This window comes from Fusarium oxysporum, chromosome VI (assembly GCF_013085055.1).
Source record: "Fusarium oxysporum Fo47 chromosome VI, complete sequence".
In the NCBI taxonomy this organism is placed as follows: domain Eukaryota; kingdom Fungi; phylum Ascomycota; class Sordariomycetes; order Hypocreales; family Nectriaceae; genus Fusarium; species Fusarium oxysporum.
Genome location: NC_072845.1, coordinates 2,166,935 through 2,191,301, shown reverse-complemented (window position 1 = coordinate 2,191,301; position 24,367 = coordinate 2,166,935). Strand labels below are relative to the sequence as shown.

Here is a 24,367-nt window from a genome sequence, read left to right as displayed (position 1 = left end):
ACACGGAGCGCAATATGAACAGAGACGATAGAGAATCAGAGATGAAGGGGCAGCGGTCATGACCTCTCAAAGGGGCGCATCTGGCCGTTGGCCGTTTTTCCCCATAAATGCGCGGGAGACAAGCCACTGCTCTCCCACTGGCTGCTCGTCCGTCTGAAGTATGAGTCCCACCAATCACGCTAGAGAATCGTCTGTCGAAAACCCCTCGAAGCCAAGCCCAGCCAAGCTACCTAGGGAGGGGTCCCTTGCAACAGCTTTTCAAGTTTAGTAGAAACACTAGCGTGCTCTGTTCCTGCAGCTCGGGCCCTAGTCACAGAGTGCAAGCCACGTTTTTGATTTTTGAGCTCTCTCACAGTCAGTTTGTGTCTTTGTCTTTCTCTCAACACCAAGACCAACACAAGACGAGATCCATCTTTTGTCAGATAATTTCCAGGGTTCATGCTCCTCTTCTGGGGCTCTCGGATGTCTTAGAATGTGCTCCATACTTCATCAGTCTTTATTTTCTTTTGTTCTGTTGAGAGCAATTTAATGTGACTCCATCAGTTCGGAGGTAATCTTATTTGTTTCCTCCGCCTTGACAGGCCAAGCTTTTTGAGCTCAGCCTTGCACCGAGAAGCTGAACAAACGTTCACGATAATTTGATTACTGTCAATTGACACAACCGAAGTAAACAGCCGAAGTCACGCTACAAATCAAGCTAACTCGCATGGGCTCGATTAGATGGACTATCCCGTTAGTGCACGGTAAGGCTTCTGCCTCGGACATTAGACGATCACATTGAGTAGCGTCCGTCGTTTGATGCTTAATGAGATTCAATCTGTTTGATGCACTAGCCACGGTCATGCGCGATTTCATATCAATTGAGTTCATGGCCTTTAATTTCTTCATATCACCAACAGCGCGTCCGCCAACTTGAGCCTGAATAGCCTAACATTTTGCGAGTTTAGCCTGCGCTTTTGTACTCTGATACAGAATTCGCTCGGAACCGTCGGAGCATCTAACAGAGTGACTAGCATATGCGACGCTTCAACTTTTATCGTGTCCGCATCTTACGATAACTCACAAGGGGCCCTGGAAGTCGACTTGTGTCGTGTACATTTGAGTCGAGGTGGTGTTTCACCCTTCAAGATCTGGCTTCGATCGATTCCTTGCCCGGGCGTAAAGGAAAGCCTTTACCGTTGTGTGACAGTTGCTTCGTTTGGTCGACAAGATGACATTTATTTAAAAATACGTAATTACTGTTTGTTTCGACTCGAAGCTTCACATGATCAAAAGCAAACAGCCATGAATGGCAGTACATAATTGATCAATGTTCGGGCGCCGGGTCCAGACAATCAGACCTGCAAGTTATCACTTTAGTTGTGTTCCATCGTCCTTCCTTGGCGTGTTTCATGTTTATCGGTGGAGGGGCCCTTGAACGTCATCAGTTGCCAGGGTGGGATGGATCTTTGTCAAGTGTCGATCAGTCATTGATTTTCGATAACCCGCGTATTCCACGTATCTCTAGGGTAAGCTAATCCAACCGTCACAAAGCAAAACCTATTTGTCAATATCTAACAGCGAGAACATGGCTTATTCAGTATACGGAATATACAGTTTCTTATTATATTATATCTAAAAACCTCTTTTGACTCAACTTTGGTTCTCTACAGTTGTGATATTCACTATTAGGATACCTCATTGCAAATCTAAAACCAAGACACGTCCCATCAGTGATTTTGATCAACAAGGCGATTGGATTCACATAACTTAAAGCCAGATAAAGTGGCGGGTGTCACAGAAGAATATTTCGACACTGGGAACATTTGCATTCCAACGTCCAACAGTCGTGCATGCGTTGGCTAGTGGGTATCAGTTCCATTCAGAGATGGGGCGCACACTCGACTATACGAGCTTGGAACATCTATATATATAACTTACGTGTAGGTCGTGTAAGCTTACGAGTAAAGGCTTGAGGACTGTAACAGGGATGCGCCGGACAAGTCATACTGGGCTATTAACTTATTCACAAAGCACTATACCATGTCCAACCTTTCCCAACTCTTTGACAACTCACATGCCAACATAAACTTCAGTAGTTGCCTCTAATAAATTAACATATTTTACTGCATACAAGTCATTACATTCGGAAGACGCCAAATTTGGTATCACCCGCCTTGACCTCGTTTCTACCTCCCATAGCAGCCTGCAGACCTAGACCCAGGTATCGTCTTGTATGTTGAGGAGGGATAATGCCATCGTCCTACAAGAATGTTAGCCTCGATTCCTTCACAAAGAGCCACGAGGATGTGACTTACCCATAATCGAGCAGAGGAGAATGTGGCATCACTCTCCTTCTCAATACGCTCCTTTAGCCCACCGTCGACAGTCTTGCCGACAGTCTCCATCACAGCAGCCAATTGCTCGCTACCCATAACACCAACCTTGGCGTTGGGCCACATCCACAAGAATCGTGGGCTGTAGGCTCGTCCGCACATTCCGTAGTTTCCGGCGCCGTAGCTGCCACCAACGACGACGGTGAATTTGGGTACATCTGCACATGCAACAGCTGTGACTAGCTTGGCACCGTGCTTTGCGATACCGTCACGCTCAGACTGTGATCCTACCATGAATCCGGAAATGTTCTGTAGGAATACCAATGGGATGCCGCGCTGAGAGCAGAGCTCAATGAAGTGAGCGCCCTTGACAGCGGACGAGGCAAAGAGAATACCGTCATTGGCTACAATGCCAACCTTGTGGCCGTAGATCTCGGCGAAGCCAGTCACGAGAGTAGTACCAAAGTCGCGCTTGAACTCGGAGAACTCAGAGCCATCCACAACACGAGCAATGACCTCGCGAATAGGCAGAGGCTTTCGCAGGTTGGTGGTAGCAATGCCAAGAAGCTCCTCGGGATCGTGGAGAGGTTCTGAGAAGGTAGGCTTGGGGCCTTGAGTCTCTGGTGACTTCTTGGGCCAGTTGAGGTTGCTAATGCAGCGACGAGCCAATACGACAGCATGCGCGTCGTCCACAGCCAGGTAATCTGTAACACCAGACACAGAAGAGTGCATCTTGCCACCTCCCAAGTCCTCATGGCTGACAACCTCTCCTGTCGCAGCCTTGACAAGGGGAGGACCGGCGAGAAAAATGTGACCCTGCTCTTGGACGATAATGCTCTCGTCACTCATTGCTGGGACGTAGGCGCCACCTGCTGTGCAAGGACCCATGACCACAGCGATCTGGGGAATACCCTCCGAGCTCATGCGGGCTTGGTTATAGAAGATGCGACCAAAGTGGTTCTGATCGGGGAAAACGTCAGCTTGGTGGGGGAGGTTGGCACCGCCGCTGTCGACGAGGTAGATGCATCTGGCAGCTGTCAATTCACAAATCATGCTGTGTGAGATGTTTGGTTACATACGGTAATTTGTTTTCTCTTGCGACAGCTTGCGCTCGCAAGTGCTTCTTGACTGTAATGGGATAATATGTGCCGCCCTTGACCGTGCTGTCATTGGCGACGATCACGCATGTCACTCCCTCGACAACACCCACACCAGTGATGATACCGCCTGCAGGCACCTCAGCCTCTGGATAGAGCTCATGACCAGCCATTGGGGAGAGCTCCATAAATGTAGTTCCAGGGTCAATCAGAGCCGTAACTCGATCTCTGGGGAGCATTTTCTTGCGTGCGATGTGCTTCTGTCTGGCCTTCTCAGGTCCTCCCTGCTGAATCTTGCGGGCGAGCTCCTGCATGCGGCTCATGACCTCGCTCATCTGCTTCTCATTCTCCTTGAACTCGTCTGACGACGGATCAACGTTTGTCTGAATCCGTGAGATGGCATTGGCCTGGTGTGGAGGAGTGAGATTTGCGACAGCTCGTTTCTGTGAAGATATCTGTGTGCGCCGACTGAACTGACGACCGAGCAGTATCGCCTGGCGCGATGAACGTGATAGCGTCATATCTGATCTAAAGGCTCTTTTTGGTGATTCTGAGATACTCAATTCGCTTTGGAAGAAGTCTGCGGCGAGAGTACGAGGCTCTTTCAAGGACGAAGGACGGAAAATAAGGAAGCTCTTCTTAATTCTCCTAAAGAATGAACAGTTGCTAAAGCCGAAGCGCGGGCTACGCCAAAGGCCGAGGCTTGTGACGTCGAAAACCTGGGGTAAGCGGGCCGGCCGCTAGAAGCCGCGACGAGCCGGGTCCATCAAAGACGGCTATCGAAGCCCGTGTTTTCCGGCCGCTTTTCACTCCCTCGGTCGTGTCATTTTCAAATCTATCTAAGAAAACAAGGGGGAAAGAAAAAAAAACAAGATAAGCAGAGAAATACTCTCAAGATCTTATTGCTCTATCCTTTACTTCATTCATCTCAGTCGTGTACACCTTCACAATGGCAACAAGCGTACGAACATTCAGATCTCTGGCACGACCTGTCGTGGCACGTCGGTTCCGTCCAGCTGTCACTCTCCCCGCCATTCAGTCTCGCTTGCACTCCTCTAAACACCCCAAAGGCTTCGAAGCTCCTTCAAATGAGGAGCTCGAGGAGTTGAGGGAGCGTGTGCAGGAATTCACACGCCGTGAGATCACAGAGGAGGTCGCCGCAAAGACAGACAAGACAAATGCCTTCCCAGCAGAGATGTGGCAAAAGCTTGGTGAAGCTGGCTTCCTAGGCATCACAGCTGACGAGGACGTCGGCGGTCTCGCTATGGGTTACCAGGCGCACATCATTGTCATGGAGGAGCTATCGCGAGCCTCTGGTTCTATCGGTCTCAGCTACGCAGCACATTCACAACTCTGCGTTAACCAGTTGCAACTCAATGGATCTCCAGAGCAGAAGAAAAAGTACCTACCTGGCCTCATTGCTGGCACAAGTGTTGGCGCGCTGGCCATGTCTGAGTCTGGTGCTGGCAGTGACGTCGTCAGCATGCGAACAACAGCAAAGGCCGTTGACGGTGGTTACGTGCTGAACGGATCCAAGATGTGGATCACTAACGGCCCTGATGCCGATGTTATTGTGGTTTACGCCAAGACAGAGCCTGAGAGGGCCTCTAAAGGTATCACAGCCTTCATCGTGGATACCAAGAGTGAGGGCTTCAGCTGTGCCCGCAAGCTCGACAAGATGGGCATGCGCGGCAGCAACACCGGCGAACTCATGTTTGACGGTGTCTTCGTACCAACAGAGAACATCCTTGGCAAGGTCAACGGAGGTGTGCGAGTCCTGATGGAAGGTCTCGATCTGGAGCGCTTGGTGTTGAGCGCTGGACCTCTGGGCATCATGCAGGCTTCACTAGATGTTGCCCTACCCTTCACACACCAGCGCAAGCAGTTCGGTCAGCCTATTGCTCACAACCAGTTGCTCCAGGGCAAGCTGGCCGATATGTACACGAAGCTCCAGGCTTCTCGCGCCTATACCTACACAACCGCCAAGGCGGTCGACGATAACGGTTTGATCCGCACACAGGACTGCGCGGGAGCTATCTTGTATGCAGCTGAGCGGGCGACTGAGTGCACACTTGACTGTATTCAGCTTCTTGGTGGAATGGGTTATGTTGAGGAAATGCCCGCATCACGATTGCTTCGAGAGTAAGTTTAACACCCCTTGTTGTCTCTCCGGTGTCAATTTTGAAGAGGTTGAGAGCCTTGGGCACATAATTGTATTCTGAACTGTTGACTAACCACATGTTCAGTGCCAAATTATATGAGATTGGAGCCGGTACTTCCGAGATTCGAAGAATGGTTATCGGCAGGGCTTTCAACAAGGAGTATGCGCAGGCTTGAAGAGGAAGTACAACAATACAACATTATGCGTGGGTTCACCTATGAAAACATGCACCAGGATCAATGCATGAGCCATGGAATAGTTTAAAAAAAAAAAGGTCCCGAGCTAGCAGATTAGTTCCACAGGTGTAGCTATCGTTGACTCTCGCAGGGCCAGTTGTTAGACGAGAGCGATCCGATCTTGATCAAGTATGCTATGATGCAAGAATTGCGTATCATGAGATTGGCCGGAATGGATTGAATAACCAATAGAACAAAGGAATTAAGAAACAAGAAGATAAAAAATTCAAAAAATTCAGGAAATTATCAAGTCTGACGAAAGTTTGTGAATCTCACGATGTACCAAGCGACAACCCCCACGCAACGTAGGAGTAGTCAATGGAGGCTCAATTAAATCCCCAACCTTGAACAGGCATGTCTTCGTTGCCATTGGATAACTCAGAATCTCTCGCTTGCTGACAGAGTTCATAGCAAATTACGGAAGCATTGATCAGGAATCCAACGGTCGAGCACTGAATTATAAAGATCGTGATATTTTGTCTGATGGTATTGAGTTGTCGGCTACCCCCACCAAAATGACATTTCCTATCAGGCTCTTGTCACATCTTGCAGCAATGACAAGTTTCCATTTGTTTCCAATGTTCCAATAATACCGCTCGGCGAAGTAGTCGGGTTCAAACCAAAACTCGAATAAAAAGCCCTGGTTGATTTTGCTTTTGATAACCTGGCCTGGTTGATTTGCCGAGGGCCTCGTGACACGATGATCCGATCCAAACAGGTCGGTCAATTTCTATTGTTTTCTTCTTACTAGTTCCCTCTTCTCTCTCCTGAGTGAGACATGAGACATTCCGATCGATCAAACTGTGACTACTGTCTATTATGTTCGTACTTCTGACTTTGGCATGCCGAACAGTGAAGCGGTGCCAACACACCTCACCTGCACACACCGAGTCTAATAGACCCGCCACCGAACATGTTGAAGTGGTGGCCCTGACCATTCTTGGCTTCATGCCGTGTGCATCTTTCTTTGCTTTTCTTCTTCTCAAGTCACTCTACCACCGGGATCATAGGCTATTGCAGCTTGCATGTTGAGGCTCTGAAACACCCAGTCGGACACGAGTGATGATTTACTTGTCTAGAACGTTTAGAAGGTCGGTTTTGATGCCGTAGAGCGGAGCTATGCGGCCACGGGCAGGGATTGTAGAGATAATTGGAAGAGAGGAAACATTGGCTTTGGGGAGTTCTTCCATGGGTATCGATACCCCATGCTCTCACCTGGAGAGCTCCTTGGTTAGGCGAGTGTTAACATTGTGGGGATGTCTCTGACCTCCACCTCTGGATCCAAAAATGGAAACCCGGGACTGTTCAAGTGTCAGGGGTTAGTGCACTACCGCGATCGGGCTTCTATAATTTTGGGTCCTCAAGATTGAATAACTGCTGCCTGCGAGTTTCTGGGCTACCCATTCATGTTAGTCTCCATCTCGCTTAAGCCATCGAACATGTTGGAAGACTTTGATGGTATGATTCCAGTATGTTCTCAGTATAGTCCAGAGGCTACTTAGGAGAGATGAAGTTAGGTCAGGCTCTTGGGTCATTCTCTTTAAATTGATGCCTGGGGCGGGGTTCCCATCCAGTCAGTCCACGCGATATCTGAGCGTACCTAGACTGTAATAATGTCTTGGTAATGATGGGTAAATGAGGGGAAAGGGGAGGAAGACGAGATGGATGGGAATTCTAGACCGTCAATCGTAATGTGCGTTGCCAAATTGGAACAATTGGAAGGGATCCGCGCACATAATCCCCGTTGATGCATCGTGGATTCGAGATAGAATTGTGGATTTATCCATCAAATGTCGTTGAGATGAGATGAGAGCCGGCCGAACCGGGGGTGGGGGCCAGGTTTTTAGTGGACTTTGGAGGCTTTTTTGGTGGGGAGCTCTCCCGTTACTCGGGCCCAGGCCAGGCGGGATGAACGACGAGCGCTACACGAGACCTCAAAATTTTGGGAAACGTGAGGCTCAGCACAATATCAGCAAATACTGGTAGTCTAGTTCCATTTACGAGTTCTTGGTGGTGTAGGTAATATAACAAATAAATAAACAATTGCTTCCCACCTCCATTCCTTCATCATCAATTATCTCCCTCCACGTCAGCTCCTCCTCCTCATCCATCCATCCATCCAATTGTCACCATTGTTCTCCAATTTGGATTACAGTTGACTTTGGCGGCATCATTGGCGTACACATCTTTTCCCGCTTTTGTTCCTGGGCGCTAATCAGCAGTGCTTATCCCTGCACCATCGACGTCAAGCTTAGGGAGCTCCAGCTTCAAGCTCTTGCCACCTGAGCTCATAAGTCTTGGGTTTTGGGCTGCCACTGTTTGCTTTATAAAACAATATCGTCTCTCTTTAGAGAGTCTTCCTTTTTCTTTCTCCCTCCTCCACGCATCTTCTCGTGATACCCGCACTTTGAGTTGCTCTTCGACTATGTCTTTTGCACCTGCTCTTCGCCTTTGTACGCGCCGCGTTGTCGCTCCAGCTCTGATCCGCCCTTCTATCACGTTTGCTGGTGCACGAAAGCTTCACAGTGGCCCTCCTCGTCAGGACAAGCCCGGAAAATACGCTCAGACTGATCCTCAGATCGAGGTCGAGTACCCAGAAGACCATGAGCTCCCTAGCAGTGAGCCTGTCGCTGGCACTGGTGGCCAGTACGTGAAGCCTACACTTCCCACATTTTCGCTTGATGGTCATGTCGGTATCGTCACTGGCGGTGCTCGTGGTTTGGGCCTTGTCATGGGCCAGGGAATGGTCTTTTCTGGCTCTCACCTTGCTCTTGTTGACATGAACAGTAAGTGCATATCTTATGATCAGCGAACAAAGAAGTCATACTGACCATGTTGCAGAGGAAGAAGCCGAAAAGCAGACCAGTCTTCTCATTGAAGCTTTCAAGAAGGAGAACCCTCGAGCTCGACGGTGAGTCCATCATTTCACAAGCTCCAACTGTGCAAGACTAAACATATTCCCTAGAACCCCCAAGGTCACAGCCCACTATGCCGATGTTTCTGACCCTGAGTCTGTCGAGGCTTGTATCGCTGAGGTCGTCAAGGAGCATGGAAAAATCGACAACCTGGTCACTTCAGCTGGCTTCACTGAGAACTTCGAAGCCGTTAACTACCCCATCGACCGTCTCCGCAAGCTTTGGGCTGTCAACGTTGACGGCACTTACCTCTTTGCGACCTCAGTTGCCCGCCACCTGATGGAGCGAAAGGCCCCAGGAAGCATTGTCATGATCGGTAGCATGTCCGGTGCCATTGTCAACGTCCCTCAGCCCCAGGCTCCTTACAACGCTGCCAAGGCTGGTGTTCGACACCTTGCCGCATCTCTCGCCGTCGAATGGGCTCATGCCAACATTCGAGTTAACTGCATCTCTCCTGGCTACATGCTTACTGCTCTGTAAGTGCACTCAAAGCTGCTTCCAGTAAAGCTGTAACTAACGTGGTCACCACAGCACCCAGAAGATTCTTGACGACAATCCTGATCTGAAAGCGAAGTGGACTTCTCTCATTCCTCAAGGTAAGATGGGTCAACCTCAAGATCTCATGGGTCCCGTTGCTTTTCTGCTGTCTGATGTAAGTTTACTCCCTGGCATTTCGAAATTCTGAACTCATCGGTGATCCTTGACAGGCCTCCTCCTATGTCACTGGTGCTGATATCCGAGTTGACGGCGGTTACACCGTAACTTAAGTTTCAATGAAACAAAGGCGAAAAGGAGTTTGGCTAAAATTGCACCCTAATTGGTTTTTCATACGGTTGGGCTGGCGTGCCCGATGGCGATTGGAATTCGATACTGTATCTAATGAGACGAGGAAACTTGCACATCGATCGATGCCTTGAAGAAAATGAGCACCTATGCTTTCTATAACTTTTGACATTGACATTGACCTGTAACTTGATTTATTGTCAAATTGAAACACAAATGTTTAATGCGGTCAGAAATGGGTTGACACTTATCAATAGTAATGTTATTACATGAAGTGTTGCATATGGACACATGTCTTAAGGATCCCACTATACCGATGTGAACGAATGGTTCAAGGGGTTTTTGGGTTCTTTGAAATGTTCTGTTCAGGCAATTCTTTCGTGTTTCCTTGTCCGGAGTGTACATTTGATAGTGAAATACGATTGGGCATGGCTGTGAACATTTGCTTACTCCGTAATTCTTCTTTTGCTTATCAACGCATTCTTGCTTTGAACATGCATTTCTTGGCAGCACTAAAAGGCCAGTTGAAAATTTTCATTCATTGTAGCTCAGCCCCTGTCGCGGTTCATGATATCCTTAGATAAGGTATCGTACTGTACCGTACCGTCAAAGAGATGCGGGTATGTGACACTTCCCGAGATCGGATAGCTGCAGATTAAAACCCATGACATTCCCGAGTGCAACCCGCCACACCCAGCAAATGCCTGACGGCACTGCCGACCGAAACAGGATCGGGCTGCAGAGAAACCCCAACACGTTCGTTGAAACCGATGCCATGGTACAGCCAAACAGCTGCCGTTGTAGGTTAGATCAGCTACAGCACACAATCACGTTTGGATGCAACTATAGATGCAGCCACCACGATTGTCGGGTATCAGTCAGATGTGAGGGTGAAAACTCTGAGATTGTGTGATTGTACGTGGCCGTGGCCTAAAATCTGGCACAAGATGGTGGTTGCAGGATGGAGATGTTGTGGTAGGGTATGGTAAGCTTTAACCATGAATCTGGATCAAGTCTTATCCACGGCCCATTATGATAGATGATGAACAAGGTGATACAAGAACAGTATTTGAATCAATGCTCATAAATGCCACCATAAGCATTCCATTGTCGTCGTTGGTCCAAGGTATGTACCTATGCTGTCTTGAATGTGAATATTCAACATCAACTTCATTATCACTCCATACCTGACCTCCGACATCCGATAGTCGAGCGATGACCCTCCGAATGGTACAGATGGCGCAATCACCCTGAAAATCAGTGTCGGCCCGCGGTGACCAAATAGGAAGCTTTGTATTGCATTTTTTGATCATCTGCAACCCCTCCATCTCTGACAGAAGCTCCAGTCCAGGATCTCTAACAAGGATCCCCACAACCATGAAGCTTGGGTGTGGCTCACAGCGTGGGGAGGCCTGTCGACTCGAGGCACCCGAAGGTACCTTGCACTGGACTCTTGACCACGTGGGTGCGTGACCTGGGTGAGATAGACGATGAATGAAGGTCTCACCACAAGCAGACTCGATGGTATGTCGATAGCAGGTCAACCACGCACTCATACAGGGTATGCATGTTTGTTTCCCCGGACAAAGGCCCAAACGCGACGTGGTCATGGGCATGTCCATGGCATACAAGAGCTCTTTCAAGCTTAAGCTCTCCACAGTTAGCCGAGTCTCCAAAGTCTCCAACTCTAAAGCCGACGTTGAGCACCTCTCATCATTGCCGGTTTCAACCAAGGCACAACTCTCCATACCGGTACGCGTGACGAATCCCGCAATTCCTCTCGGCCGACAAATGCTTGAACTCTCGAGAAAGTTTACCTTTAGTCCAAGCCTAGAGACGGGATGGCTGGCTGTGAACCCCTCCTTTCATCATCTCAGCGTCAGGTGCCTCCAGGAACAAGGCGACCTCCGCCCAAAGAGTTTTGAATTGGTCTCGTGAAACATTACAACACAGCTTGGAACTTACTTGGAAGCGGGGAAGAGCCTCAGAGAAGCGAAAGTCTGATAAACGGACGCATCGAGTCTGTGCTGTCCCATGTGGCTGATGTGGTCAGTCACACGACCATGACGATGCTGGGTACCTTATTGATCGACCCCGCCGAGAAACAGATCAGAAGACTCTAAGAAAATTGCGCCTCCTGTAAGAGGAAAAGACAAAAGGGAGATAAAAAGAAAAGAAAATCGCAATGAAAGGATTGAGCCGTAGTGGAGGGGAATCCTGGTAGAATCTCCTACAGCCAATCCACTCAGCCAACCAGGTTGATCATCTCGCCCGGATAGAGATAGTCTAGTTTATGTCAGACAATGTGACGGTTTCAGCTTCTGAGAGGTCAGGAGATGAGTTGCAGATAAGTTAGGCTCTGAGTCGTTATCTGAGTCGTTAAAAACTGTTCTAGAACTCGGTGTGAAAGTCATGTTTCGGTTGGGTCGAAGATCGTGCCCCTTTTGGGCGGTATTGAGTCAGGAACTATGAGGGAGAGGGCTCGCAGAGCCGCAAATCGTGTACATGATCGCCTCTGTTGGTTATGAGGCCAAAGCCTCGACTGTGGTACTGCACCTAGATGAAGGCTGAGAGCCCGGGAACTTGAACTGTCTAAATTCAAGCTGAAAGAAAGCCGTTATAGATCAGGGTAATCAGTTATGACTAACTTTCGATCTGTAAAAGCCTATTGACATGGAGGCGGTGAATTCATTCACGGTCATATATCATTCAGGCTCGGAAGGCGGCCAACACGAAACATCTGGGTCCTGATTCATAATGACAGCTCGCCCTGCATGAAGCCGGACAGTATTGACTTGGAAGTTGATGATTGGTGATATCTCATTTCAGTATTGGACCCGTGACCTTGATGTTGAGATACATATCCTTGTCGATGCTGTAGGTAGCCCCTGTCCCCTTATGCACCCTACATAGAGTACTCAGCCACAGTTACGAGATGGGAGTGAGGAGAGTAAGGTAAGGTATTTGTACCATAACAACTCTAGGGGAGACAAAGATAACTTGAGACCTTTATCCTAAGTGATAAAAATAACTAATTAAATACCTCTCTAAGCTTAAACTAAGCTTGTATAAATCCTTTTATCACTTAGAGTAGAGGTCCTAAGGTTTTTTGCTCCCTGAGGCAACTGTACACAGCTTGTCAGCCCTGCTGCCCATCCATCAACAGATATTCAGTGAGATGTAAGACAAGACTACAGGTGCAGTGCCTAGATCTTTGAATCGTCAAAGGATAGAACTTAAAATTCACAGTAGAATTGATAAAGGCGACTACTAATCTGGATTTAAAATTGGGTCAAAGTTCCAATCATCGTATGTAGAATGGATCTCATTAGTCGAGGTCAGCCCCAAGTCCATGCCCATGTGAGAATAGAAACCCGTGAGGTTCAGCCCAAGGGCACGTCACAGGGTGCCCGCGTGTCCGGTAGTTCAGGTTCCAGTGTAACCTCCCCTGCTAGCGCATATTCTCCATCCACTGCCCTCGTCTGTCTGTGGGTTCAAGAAGTTCATCAAGACTGAGGAATATTGTTGGGCTCTTTTGCTGCGAGATGCCAAGCAGATCTACTCGAGTATTACATCAATTAGATCCTGGTTCTTCAAATCTCTTGCATCATATCATCATGATATAGCCATAAGCTTCTCTGAATCATTCCTCTCCTTTGACATCCACATCCATAGCACCCAAGGTACTGAACCCCAGGGCTCGTAGACCAGGGACAGCCACTAGAAGCCCCGCCAAGCTCTGCCCCACGGGTGCCTTCCTGAAGGTCATGAGGAGCTAAGCTAGGGAAGGAACAGCCCCATCGTCAACCCAGATCACCAACGGAAAGAGCTCGAGTTCCAGTCCAGGCCATCTTAAAGCCCAGGGTCGAGGTTTCCTTTTTTCCATTTCCCCATCCTGTTTTTACTTTTATTCTCCAACCTCTTAATTCGACGTCTCCTTAGCATTGTATTCCACTCCACTCCTTGTACAATTCCTTACATCTCTTCTCCCAGCACCTGCACTGTCTTCCTCCCTGACAGTCGTGGCTTGCGTGCTTGCTTTTGGCTTCTCACTTACAGCTCCAGCACCCGATAGCACCTCAAGTCCACTATTGTCTGTGGAGGGTCCACCTCCACTGAGCTACCTTACCTACTACTCAAGCACGATAGACTACGACGCAGTACGTACCGGCTTCGACAGCACCTCAGATGAGGTGACAAGCATCCCTCACCTCACCTCCACCAAAGAGATAAACGTGCTGGGTGATAAGTCGCTAGAGCCCGGCCCCCTGGCGCCCTGGCTCTGTCGACGCAGAGGCTCTGTTTCATTCCGCTGTCAGGGTACTCACTCATCAAAATTGGATCATTGTGGCCTGGACCGGTCAGCGAAGTAGCGGCCTCTCCGGAAGGTACCTGACCTTGTTCGTCTGTCTCTCCACCGTCTTTCGCCGCCATCTTGGCCGACCAAGCGGACGGGACTCCTTTTCAACCGCTCTCCCTCCCGTCGTCACAAGCAAACTATAGGAACCACTGCCTTGCACAAGCTTTTCGTGACACACCGATCTTGTTATCTATTCTTGCAACTCCGTGTCTTTTTGAACAGTGCTGAGCCGGCACGGCATCAGCTCCGAAGCTTATCGGCACCGGGTTATGAAGACGTGGGAGTCTTCCGACCACTTGACTTGTACAAAGAGGTACTCTTTCACCTTGAACCAGCATCAGCTGCCGCCTCCGACTTCGCCGCCACTATTGAAGTTTTCATGTATACCGACCCAACGGAATTCAGTAGTCCGAAACGTACCCATGAAATCCAGCTCAAAGTGCTCGATATCTTCAGCCATTGTCATCAGTCCCTCCACCGGCTCTCCACCGTCTTTTTCTCCGGTTCACTAGCAGGTACAGACTTTTTTACCTCTGGACCCTGAATTTTCTATATCTTCAACTGTCCATTCTCCTTTTCGTGCCCCTAACCCCGTGACGCGCAGACTTTATTCGTTCCTAAAAGAGGCTTCAACCTGCAGATGTAACGAAACAGCCCCGAACACACTGTTACACTTACACGGCACCTGAACGGCCCTCGATTTAGTTCACAACTCAAGCTAAAGCTCAAGCTCACGCTGAGCTAAGCTTTCTACTGCATCACGGAGTTTCACTCACCAAAGTTGTCTCGCTTCACCAGCACAAGGTCCACAGTTTGTTACTTTCGCCGCTTTTTTGCACACGAGAAGCCAATTTTTGCGCCACGAGCTTACGAGTCGCAAGCCATCTCGAGGTTTGAGGTTCTCTTTGCAACGTTGTTTCTTTCGGAGGGAGATCAACAATCATTGATCCACGCGAGAAGAACAAAATAAGAGCAGAGACAAAAAGTCTTGTATAACCTGCAGCGTCTGTGTGCCCTTAACAACCGTCAGCTGCTGCACCTCCCAGCCCAGCTTTGGTGTTGTCCGATCACAGGACCGTTGGAACAACAACTTCAGCGATCCAGATGCCATTTACCAGCGAATAATCCTTTGCCTTGCTTTCAAAACTTCTAACGACTGTGTCAATGGTTTACGGCACCTAAATTGGAAATTGGCCATCGCTGTTTATTGAGTGACACTGTGTGTGCCTGCAATCATTTAACCTCTGTCGATTCCACCACAGGCCCGTTAACCCTCACTTATTATTCAATTTAGCGACCATGCTTCACATTGCTAGTCGTCGATAAGCACTTTTACGTCGAAGAATCACTGGGTGGCATTAGCAGCCGCGCGTTTATCACACCAAGTGCATATCCTATCGTTGCGGAGGCTGCTGAAGACTTCAAAATCCTCAAATATGGATTCGAATATGCCTATGATACTGCCAAAGGGCATAGTCATCAATTCCAAAAACATATATAAAGAGGTTGCTGATTTTCCTTTGGTTCCCCCTGACAAGGTTTGGGAGTACTGGCATGGTAAATTTCTAATCTTCCCTTTGCCATTGAATACTACTTATGCTTTCCTAGTGTATACGACAACATATAAGAAGCTCAAGGATCCGACTGCTTGCCGACTTGAAAACTTTTGGTGGCATGTTTGGGGAAGTGATCGCAGGTTTCTCAAGGGTAGTGCCCTGGCAAAACTTTACGAGGAGATCTCGGTTGGACCAACCTTTGTCCCCCTCAAGGGACCGCCAAATCGATGGGAAGGACCCGATGTATGTGCCATTGAGGTTGATCTTCTCACAATGACATCCATCGACAACTAACACAACCTACCTAGATACCACCCCTGATCAGACAGATTCTAGAAGCCGCTGAATCTCAGGCGACCCCACCACTGACACAAACCCAAGGGTCCCGCCCTTCAAGATCCACCGACTCAGCGTTAAGAACATTATCTTCAAGTGCCTCAAAGCCGCCACCCGCCCACCCAATCTTGAAAAAAGCCCGAGGGCCATCATCATCGGGGCCTCGGCCAACGGCTCGTTTTGTATCACCCCATGAATCCGCTGATGAGGACGAGATCCCCTCTTCAGGGAGCACAGCTGCGACAGTGTCTGAGGCGCCCGTGTATGTAACGGATCCGCCGAAGAAGAAAATGGCCATTACACCCCCTCAGAAGCTTACCCCCTCGTCTCCCGTCACGAGTAAAAAAACCACTCAGCTAAGCAAATCATCATCAAGCGCGGGACCGGTTATTCGAGAAGCCGGGGCTGGAAAATCGAGCGGGCCAAGGAATGGCACGCTGCGGCCCGTACTTAACATTGCTCGCACAAATGTGGAATACGACCAACCAGCCTCTAAGGACATGAATGGAATGACCAGGGAAGGTCACCCATATCCGATGAGCGAGAAGGCACGAGGAAAACAACCAGCAGTTCCTGTTCGGCCAGTTACATACAGAAACGAAGTCGTCAAGGACGTGATAGAAGAAGAAACTTGGCCATCACCCCCTAAAGATCGACCTCGAAGCATTCATCGAGAGAAAGGTGTGCTCCCCCAAGCTCGCTCTCTCATAAACCTTGCGAACCACGGACCACGAAGAGGGTCTGGAGCTTCTTCAAGGTCGACTATCGGAGTGGGATCGCTTGAGAGTGGAAGGAGTCTGGAAACCCCCCCTATGGCACGATCCCATTCCCATGGCGGATATGATCAACCAAAACCGCACAACAACATTCGAGCACCTGGACTCTTTACGGAAGCCACCTCGTCGACATCCAACGTTGCGGTGACTGGCACGATTCTCGATCAATCTGGGTTTGGATCCACGTCGGACTTGAGTATTATCGATCATTCACGGCTTGAACATCACACCATCCCCGTTGTACCACCACAACCCTCTATCCTCGATGCTCGTTTCACCCCAACTCCTCCTACTACAACAGCTAGTGTACCTCTAGGACGCACAAAAAGCCAGCTAACACTACTACTTGAACGAGAAAAGGCACGAAGCGGTGATAGGTCGCGATCCAGAAACTAAGATATTCTTTGTACCCCTAAAAACCATTATGTCACCGTTATTCTGTGTCGTGGTAAGGTCTCACCACGGCTATGTACACCATTTATAAACAAGGGCCTAGCTCACATATTAAGCAAAATGCTTCTTTCTCCGTATGACTCCAGGTGCATGGTCACGGAGGGTCGCGTGGGTGCATCAAAACATTTGCGGCCCGCATGGTCATTTGATATATTTCCCAATTTCTTGCTCTATGATAAAGGACTACTGGCTCAGAAGTGAAAGTTTGAAAGCCGCGCGTATGGTTCTTCATACCATAATCGAATCAAGGGGCGGGGCGTTGACGACAAAGCTGAAGACGGGCTAAAAGGTCTATCTCACGAAGGAAATGAACGGGAATTCAGTTGATACCAGTTAGATAACTAAAAGCAAGGCATTGCAGATGCTGCTTAGAACTTGATATAAGCGGCGTTTTGAGTCTATGCCATTACCCTGGAGCTGCCAGATTTTTTATTTTGCATACTTAATCGAGGGAAAGAAAGCATTATATAAAACACTACAGTGGGAACTGTCTTAAGACATTAATATCTGTTCTTCTAATAATCAGAAACCACCCTCTTTCATTATCCATCTTTAAGTAAAAGCCTAATTATTCTTCACAACATATCCTACGCTTTTGCTACATACCAGACATATTACCTGAAATACGCCAAGTTCCGGTGCGGCGTTCGCGATTGATAAAGTAAGTTCTAAGGTAGGCAAATATATTTTGGGAATTGTGTGACCTTGTGCGTGAAGGAAATATTCCAACTCTTAACGCTGATGTTGATAATACTGGTATCTAATACTACAACCATCAAACTGGAGGACTTAGGAAAAAATAGCTAATAGATATTACTCTTAATCTTTTTGTAATCCGGGATTTGCACCGTATGTTTTGTCCAACCGACTTGACCAGTCCCTCAGGGTAAGCCGTCCAATCCGTTACTTATACCAAAAATCGATGACGCGTTATAAAAAGGGACGGAATGAGAATTCCCTTTGTGAAGAAAGCGATGCTTGAGCGAGTGTGTTGAGTTTCTCAAAAGAGGAGGAATAAGTTTGATGTGTAATATAGTAAAGCATGATTCATGGTACGAAGAAAAGGGCAAGCCGAGAAAGCCAGCAAGAGACGTCACTAATCATCAAGCTTGAACATCCTGCGCAGTGTCCCAAACTTCTTCTTCTTGGGCGTGCCGACCTCTGAGCCGTCGATTGAGGCTGAGACACTGTGGTTGGCAGCACCAATTTGGCTGTGGGAAGTACTGCGACGCTTGAGGAAGCCCGTCTTTGTTGTTGGGGAGGACGGAGAAGGACCCAGACCGCCAGCGGTGGAGGGGCGCTTCTCTTCGTCAACGACGTATGTATTTTGAGAGCCGTCGTCGAACTGATCCTCCTCTTCGTGAGTGTTCTGATGGTCCTGGAGAGGCCAGTTTGCTCCGCGTTTGTGTAGACGTGAGCTATGTGCCCGGCTCTCACTATTACTTCGAATAAAAGCGAGTCGTTCAGGGCCTCGTTCCAGGTGCGTGTCCCGACGCGATGCGCTTTCACTGGTGCTTCGAGAGATCTTGTCAGCAGGATCCTTCTTGCGACGCAAAATGGACGACATGAAGCTGCCACGTCGTTTATGACCTGGTCGTCCACCTGTTATCTCGACGCTGTTAGCCTGCGGCGCAATCGCGTCTCGTCCCGAACCGCTTCGATTCAATGTTGCCCGAGGAACTGTGATAGCCGTCCCATTGGAAGCAAGATTCTCTCGAGGTTGCTCTTCCTCGTCATCGCTGTCAGGAAGGTCAGGAGAGTCTTGGACGCCTGCGCGAGCAGGCGGGACTCCCATAGCGGCGGCGGCAGCATTGTTTGAAGCAGAACTGCGCATTGTTTTAGGTACACGCTTCTGCCTGGGGAGTGGTGAAGGGGTATCCTCGTCACTTGAGTCGACAAAACGACTTCTGAAGGCTGGGCGGCCCTCATCCTCATCACTGGAATCATCGAAGCGGCTACCGCTCTTGGATTTCTTCCCCTTGGAGGAGCGGCCAAATCCAGAAACCCGCATGCGAGAGGAACCTGCATCACTGGACTCAGTACGTAGTGACTGACGCATACGGCCGCCCATCATAACTGGAGGAGGAGAGCTAGTATTGGAATTGCGGCGAAAGGCTGATCCGGTAGGTGACAGAGACCGAAGGCTGAATCGGCTGCTGCCCCTCGCGCTTTCTGTTGGAGGTGCTGCTGCCGCCGGTTCCCGTGTACTTCCTCTCATTGTCTTACGGAAGCCGAAGCCTTCTCCGCCGCCAGCCTTTGCACGTCGGAAGCTGCTTTCGCTTGAGTCAGATCCTCGGCGTGTAAGGGTTGGCTTCGCAGTAGATCGCATGGCAGGGCCCCTGTCTTCAGAATGTGCTCGACGCTGCGACTTGACCGCTTCCGACGTGGTCACTGGTTGATAAGAAGTTGGCCGACCACCATTTCTCTGAGTAGGAGCAGTATTGTGCCCATTAGTCGCCGAACCATTGGTCCTAAGCGACTTGCGCATCGCAACACCAGTAGTAGTCTCAGGCTCTTGACGAAGGGACTTGCGTAAATGCCCATCATGTAAGTTCTGAGGGCTTGAAGGAGCAGCGCCGGATCTCATAGATTTGCGCATGCCTCCGGTTTGAACTGGCTCGGGATAACTGACTGTTGTAGCCTCACTAGCCCGCATAGATTTTCGCAGTTTGGCACCTCCAGTCTGCTTTGCTTTCTCTGTAACCTCATCACGAGGCCAACTAGTACCTGGTTGGATTTGGTAGACTCTAGTTGGATTGCGAAGCTTTTCTGAGACAGGTGCATCTTCCGAAGTCTCCAAAGGCTCTTGCACAGGCTCTTCAACAAGTTTCTGCTTTTGCTTCGCTTGGGCCTTTGTCTTGGGTTTCGAGCGTCGGGCTGCTTCTGCTGGAATGTCTTCCTCGTCAGACTCCTCCATGGCCTCCTTCTCGAGCTGGCGTCTGTCCTTGGGGCTCAGACTTCTCCAATAAGCCTTTGCTGTTTCCCAGTCACTGGGCGTTTGAAGAGGTTTCTGAGAGGGAGCCTTAGTATGCGTGGACTGCTGAGACACATCGGTTTCCTTGGATTTTGCAATGGCCTTCTCAAACACCTTCTGAGAGAATGCTGATTCGACGGGGCCGTCGACTACAGCGTCAAGGGACAAGAAACCATCGCCTTCCATGTCAGAGAGATCCTCATAGGCGTCACTGTAAATGCTGCTCCCTTCCGACTCTTCCGACTCTTCCTGAATGTCATGCATCTGAGAGTTTGAAGACACTGCACTAGTGGAATCGAAGGACCGACGAGTCGCAATTGGTGCGGGCTGATCAGCTCCTTTGGGTGATTGACTTGGGCGAGGCTCTGACGAGGATACCTTGGTGTCCTCGGAAATAGCCTTCTCACTTGAAGCATTAGTCGGGCCGGCTGGGAAGCCCCCGGGAACATCGAAGAAGTCTTGCGGCGACTCTGCCTGGTTCTCATCGGGGATTCGGGGACTAGGTTGTATTATCGAAATGGTTGGTATGTTGTCGCTTGGACTAGACTTCGCCGAACTACTCTCAGAGGGGCTGCCTGGGTTGCTAATAGTTGTCTGGGTCTCGGACACAGGCTCGGCAGAAGCTTGAGATTTAGATACAACGCCTGATTCGGATTCATCATCAGAGCTCAGGTCACTATTGCTTATATACCCTTGGCCATCAACAGAAGTGACCACGGGGGGTAGTGGTTCCCGGTATCTGGAAGTATTAGCTTCGTTGCGGGAGGCCTGTTCCTGTGCCAAGACCGACCCAATAGCCAGATCACTTGACTGCGCCAAATCTTGGGCAGGAGCTTTGTGATTCGATTCTGAAGGCAACGAATCTGTAGCTGGAGGTGAAGCTGATCTCTCCATAGGTCGAACCAAAGGTCGCTCCTCAGGCTCCCTGACCTTCTTCTCGCGAATACTCCCAAAAGAGGGGAGAGCAGGACGAGGGGTCATGGTCTCATCCTCGTCCAGAGTTACTGAGTCTCTTTTGTTTCGCCCAATGATGCTATGCCAAGACATCCTTGACTGTGGGCTGGCAATTTGTGAGTCTGTATCTGGAGATGGAATAGACTCCCCGATAACAGCAGTGTTTCCATCATCAAAGCTCACCCTGACGCTCTTCTTCCGCGAGAGTTCTGTCTCCTCACGCCCAGCCATACCTGACCAGGCAGCAGACGCATCTGAGCCATCTTCTGAGGGAGATGCATCCCGAGGACTTGAGTACTTAAGTGCGGACTTTCGTGGCGACAACGACCTTGGAGGTGGCTCATGCCTAACGAGTAGCTGATCGGTCTTGGGAGCAAAATGGGTTGTACGGGCAGGGCTGCGAGCAGGACTTTCAGAATGCACTCGGCTTCGGCGCACAGTCTCACTGGGACCTGGGATTGGTGTAGCTTCCGGTGACTGTTGAGGTGGCGAGGTTGATTTCACAGGGATGGCATTTACTCCATCCATTGGGTGTTCGTCGGTAGGCGCCGGCTGGGCAGCCTCTCGTTGTTCCTCCTCCTCTAGTTCGGGGTCTTCATGCACTACAGAAGGACGCTTTCTAACCGATGCTTCGGATTTTGTTACTGCTGGTGGGCTTACAATAGCCTGATTCGGATGTCTCGGTGTCTCGACACCTGACTCTTGTTCTTGCTGAATTAATGTTTGTCCAGTTGACAGGCTGGAGTTGGAGTTGGGGTCAGGCTTCACCTCACGCGTGGTTTCTGGCTCAGACTCAGGATCTGATTCGAGCTCAGATTCAGGGTCAGCTTCTGGGTGATTGGACTGCCTGAGGTGCCCAGGCTGTTGTGTTATCGCACCATAAGTATCTGAAGGGCTTTGTGGTCTTGCGACTGCCTTTGGTGGTGGTGAGGCTGGCTCGACTGCAGTGCCCTTGAGTCTCCCGACGGTTCCCTTGGACAAGTGAGTGCCAGTCCTGGGTCCGGCATGCTTTTGCTTGCGAACAGGTTTCTCTGATGCATCACGGACAGTCTGATCTATCATCGAAAGCTGTGCCTGAGGAACCATCCGTCTCGAATGGGGATCGTACACCATGGCATTGCTTGATGGGCTTGGCGGCTCTGTCATAGAGCGAGGATACGAGAAATTGATAGAGTTCGGGCTGCTTGACCGTAAATCTGCAGATGCCCGTTTATCAGCCACAGGGGCGCGACGCACGTTAGACAAATCGTTCCCTGCAGCTGCCCCAAACCATGAGCCTTGAGCTTGGCCGTTTTTCATCTTTTGGCTTGCGGTTTGGAAATGTTGCGTTTGCAAGCTTGTTGCTCGTTTGTGGGTCGAACTCTTCGGATTGGTCTTGTTGTGCTCATGCTGGGGAATCTTGGGCACTGGAGGAACATCCTGGGCTTGCGGGGCAGCGAGCCGTGCTGGTGAAGGCGAGGGTGATCGAAAGGTCCGTTCTGTCATAGAACTCGCGCTCGGCGATCGATGTAGTTCCCGACTCCTCCTGTCCCGACTTCCTGTAGACGAGACGGAAGCGCTCCTCCGCGCAACTCGTTTCGATTGAACCTGCGATACATTGGTGGGGGTTGTAGGTCGTGCCTTTAGAGCTGCAGCCGCAGCAGCTGATGACAGAGATGGCGTCGATTCACGCCTTAGAAAGGCCGAGGCGGCGGCTGTCGCAGCGTTGGGATTGGCAGTCTCCCGGGTCAACGGCTGAGATGAGAGCGCCATGTTAGCAACGACGTGTAATTGCGAAAGCGATGGAAAGGAAAAGAGAGTCGGATCGAGAGGGAGAGGGTCGCATCAAGGGATAAAAGCCAAAGACAATAATCAAAGACAAAGACAAATGCGGCAAGTCTCGATAGGTGGTGAGCTTAAGTTAATGGCTTTTGCCTACCAGGGCGGGTTCCATAGCGGGCCAAAAGCCAAAAGCCAAAAGCCAAAACCGGTTTTATAGGAGTCGCAATAGTGAACTACACAGAGGACGAAGACGGCTCACCTGAGTGGGAGGACGATGCCTCCTTGAACCTCCAAACATGATGGGCTGGTTTAAGCTTGACTAGATCGAAAGCGGCGCAAGGCCAGCTCAGCTCAACAGACGGCTTGCATCAAGATCAAGGCCACGGATTTTCGGAGGTTAGTAAATAATGACGCTGAGATGTGAGTCAAGGTAGTCGTAGTAAGAAATGCTGTGTCGTGTATACGTCAGGATTAAATGGGATGGGTTGAGACGGAAATTAGGGCAGCTAAAAAAGTAGTTTGAGGAAGACTCCAAGGACTGGACGGAGACGAGGGAGGGAGGTTCCATGTCCATGCTCGTTAGAGAAGACCTGATGACGACAGGTATCAAGCCACTAGCACTAGCCTCGATTGGCAGACCCCACCCACGCTAGCCCTCTACCTGTACTTAGCTTCTGGGATGTAATTTTTTATTCCGGTAGTTCCATCTTCCAGGGCGCATTGCATCTAATGGAGATGGAAACTCAAGGGTCCAATAAGATAATTGTGATGACTTTGCTTGAAGTGATAACCATTTATGTCATACAAACCTCCTCCTGTTACTCCCTGGTAGTCCACGTCGATCAACACGTGGTTGTCGTTGTACAGACTGGTCCAACACAGTACACATACACATACATATAATAAACCTCAACTTTCCGGTTTTCAGTAGTGCAATCACAAAGAGACCCCCCGTCTGCTGCACAGATCCAGAGATCAGTAATTCAAATTGTAGATCAGTGCCTTATCAGGTCCCGTCTCGGCAGGCCTCCAGTTTCCACCTGCCGAGATCTACAAGATTGCTCGGCGGAATAAACATAAACAATCTGGGGACTAATCTTGCTTGGTTCTTAGGTTGCTCGACCTGAGGCACGCGGCTCATTCAAAGACTGACCCTGGCCCACTGAGGGACTGATCTTCATGGTAGTGGTATTGTTCTGTATCGGGATTCGGATGGACCTGGGAGACAAATGGTAGCACCTAGCTGGAGAACAACGAGACGAGACCGTAAATCATCTAGTTATAGAAGAAAATACACTGCTCAGGGCGCATGAATTCAATCAGTTTTATAGAGCATTCTTCACAGTATACTACTGCCAAAACAATTCAACCACTCTTGATTTCCTCGATTCTTCACCATGTATGCTGAAGGCCCGTATCTCCGCATATCCTAGATCAGAGCCCACCTCAAATCTCCAGCTGAACTGAACAGCTTTCTGACGTCATAGCTTGACTAGGACGTTTCAATCGTAGCCAAGTCGCTTTCATGCAATTTTGCAGCAGTTGTCTGTGCATATTCGTAAGTTGAGACAGAAAAGCAATGTGTGGTTAAAAAATGTTGAACAAGTTAGGATAGCCCTGTTATCATACAATGTGACTTTGGTCTGGCTGATTGAACCCAAATGCTGTTTGTGGTGGCCCAAGCTACAAC

General features: G+C 49.5%; 6 protein-coding genes across 6 annotated transcripts; 3 read left to right on the top strand and 3 right to left on the bottom strand.

The window, feature by feature from the left end:
* Positions 1-2,035: 2,035 nt before the first annotated feature.
* Positions 2,036-4,107, bottom strand: FOBCDRAFT_226001 (carboxyl transferase). Its single transcript, XM_031186517.3, has 3 exons — positions 3,395-4,107; positions 2,298-3,342; positions 2,036-2,242 (listed from the first exon to the last, which is right to left on the bottom strand). The coding sequence occupies exons 1-3, from the start codon at positions 3,931-3,933 to the stop codon at positions 2,120-2,122; spliced, it is 1,707 nt and encodes a 568-aa protein (XP_031037652.1). The 5' UTR covers positions 3,934-4,107; the 3' UTR covers positions 2,036-2,119.
* A 107-nt stretch (positions 4,108-4,214) lies between these two features.
* On the top strand, positions 4,215-6,043 carry FOBCDRAFT_225999 (acyl-CoA dehydrogenase/oxidase). Its single transcript, XM_031186518.3, has 2 exons — positions 4,215-5,554; positions 5,659-6,043. Exons 1-2 carry the CDS (start codon positions 4,362-4,364, stop codon positions 5,747-5,749), a joined length of 1,284 nt encoding a protein of 427 aa, XP_031037653.2. The 5' UTR covers positions 4,215-4,361; the 3' UTR covers positions 5,750-6,043.
* A 1,838-nt stretch (positions 6,044-7,881) lies between these two features.
* On the top strand, positions 7,882-9,690 carry FOBCDRAFT_185180 (uncharacterized protein). The gene is made up of 5 exons (XM_031186519.3): positions 7,882-8,595; positions 8,651-8,720; positions 8,775-9,200; positions 9,256-9,376; positions 9,432-9,690. The coding sequence occupies exons 1-5, from the start codon at positions 8,235-8,237 to the stop codon at positions 9,489-9,491; spliced, it is 1,038 nt and encodes a 345-aa protein (XP_031037654.1). The 5' UTR covers positions 7,882-8,234; the 3' UTR covers positions 9,492-9,690.
* Positions 9,691-13,429: 3,739 nt separating this feature from the next.
* Positions 13,430-13,941, bottom strand: FOBCDRAFT_261990 (uncharacterized protein; the record flags this gene model as incomplete). The annotated part of the gene is made up of 2 exons (XM_059611288.1): positions 13,430-13,622; positions 13,724-13,941. The coding sequence occupies 2 exons, from the start codon at positions 13,939-13,941 to the stop codon at positions 13,430-13,432; spliced, it is 411 nt and encodes a 136-aa protein (XP_059467378.1).
* A 1,333-nt stretch (positions 13,942-15,274) lies between these two features.
* FOBCDRAFT_294792 (uncharacterized protein) lies at positions 15,275-17,073 on the top strand. Its single transcript, XM_031186530.3, has 3 exons — positions 15,275-15,424; positions 15,476-15,666; positions 15,732-17,073. The coding sequence occupies exons 1-3, from the start codon at positions 15,304-15,306 to the stop codon at positions 16,929-16,931; spliced, it is 1,512 nt and encodes a 503-aa protein (XP_031037665.2). The 5' UTR covers positions 15,275-15,303; the 3' UTR covers positions 16,932-17,073.
* A 614-nt stretch (positions 17,074-17,687) lies between these two features.
* On the bottom strand, positions 17,688-23,202 carry FOBCDRAFT_41697 (uncharacterized protein). Its single transcript, XM_054705053.2, has 2 exons — positions 22,937-23,202; positions 17,688-22,650 (listed from the first exon to the last, which is right to left on the bottom strand). Exons 1-2 carry the CDS (start codon positions 22,973-22,975, stop codon positions 18,085-18,087), a joined length of 4,605 nt encoding a protein of 1,534 aa, XP_054561028.2. The 5' UTR covers positions 22,976-23,202; the 3' UTR covers positions 17,688-18,084.
* Between the last annotated feature and the right edge of the window lie 1,165 nt (positions 23,203-24,367).

Excerpts from the sequence above, each read along its gene's own strand:
- FOBCDRAFT_225999 (XM_031186518.3), top strand. The coding sequence starts at position 4,362 with ATGGCAACAAGCGTACGAACATTCAGATCTCTGGCACGACCTGTCGTG. Across the intron at positions 5,555-5,658 it reads GCATCACGATTGCTTCGAGA|TGCCAAATTATATGAGATTG; the intron begins GTAAGTTTAACA and ends CCACATGTTCAG.
- FOBCDRAFT_226001 (XM_031186517.3), bottom strand. The coding sequence starts at position 3,933 with ATGACGCTATCACGTTCATCGCGCCAGGCGATACTGCTCGGTCGTCAG. Across the intron at positions 3,343-3,394 it reads GCAAGAGAAAACAAATTACC|ATGCATCTACCTCGTCGACA; the intron begins GTATGTAACCAA and ends GACAGCTGCCAG. Across the intron at positions 2,243-2,297 it reads TCTCCTCTGCTCGATTATGG|GACGATGGCATTATCCCTCC; the intron begins GTAAGTCACATC and ends ACATTCTTGTAG.
- FOBCDRAFT_41697 (XM_054705053.2), bottom strand. The coding sequence starts at position 22,975 with ATGTTTGGAGGTTCAAGGAGGCATCGTCCTCCCACTCAG. Across the intron at positions 22,651-22,936 it reads GGCATCGTCCTCCCACTCAG|CCGTTGACCCGGGAGACTGC; the intron begins GTGAGCCGTCTT and ends CTCTCATCTCAG.
- FOBCDRAFT_294792 (XM_031186530.3), top strand. The coding sequence starts at position 15,304 with ATGGATTCGAATATGCCTATGATACTGCCAAAGGGCATAGTCATCAAT. Across the intron at positions 15,425-15,475 it reads GGTTTGGGAGTACTGGCATG|TGTATACGACAACATATAAG; the intron begins GTAAATTTCTAA and ends ATGCTTTCCTAG. Across the intron at positions 15,667-15,731 it reads ATCGATGGGAAGGACCCGAT|ATACCACCCCTGATCAGACA; the intron begins GTATGTGCCATT and ends CAACCTACCTAG.
- FOBCDRAFT_185180 (XM_031186519.3), top strand. The coding sequence starts at position 8,235 with ATGTCTTTTGCACCTGCTCTTCGCCTTTGTACGCGCCGCGTTGTCGCT. Across the intron at positions 9,201-9,255 it reads GGCTACATGCTTACTGCTCT|CACCCAGAAGATTCTTGACG; the intron begins GTAAGTGCACTC and ends TGGTCACCACAG. Across the intron at positions 9,377-9,431 it reads TTGCTTTTCTGCTGTCTGAT|GCCTCCTCCTATGTCACTGG; the intron begins GTAAGTTTACTC and ends GATCCTTGACAG.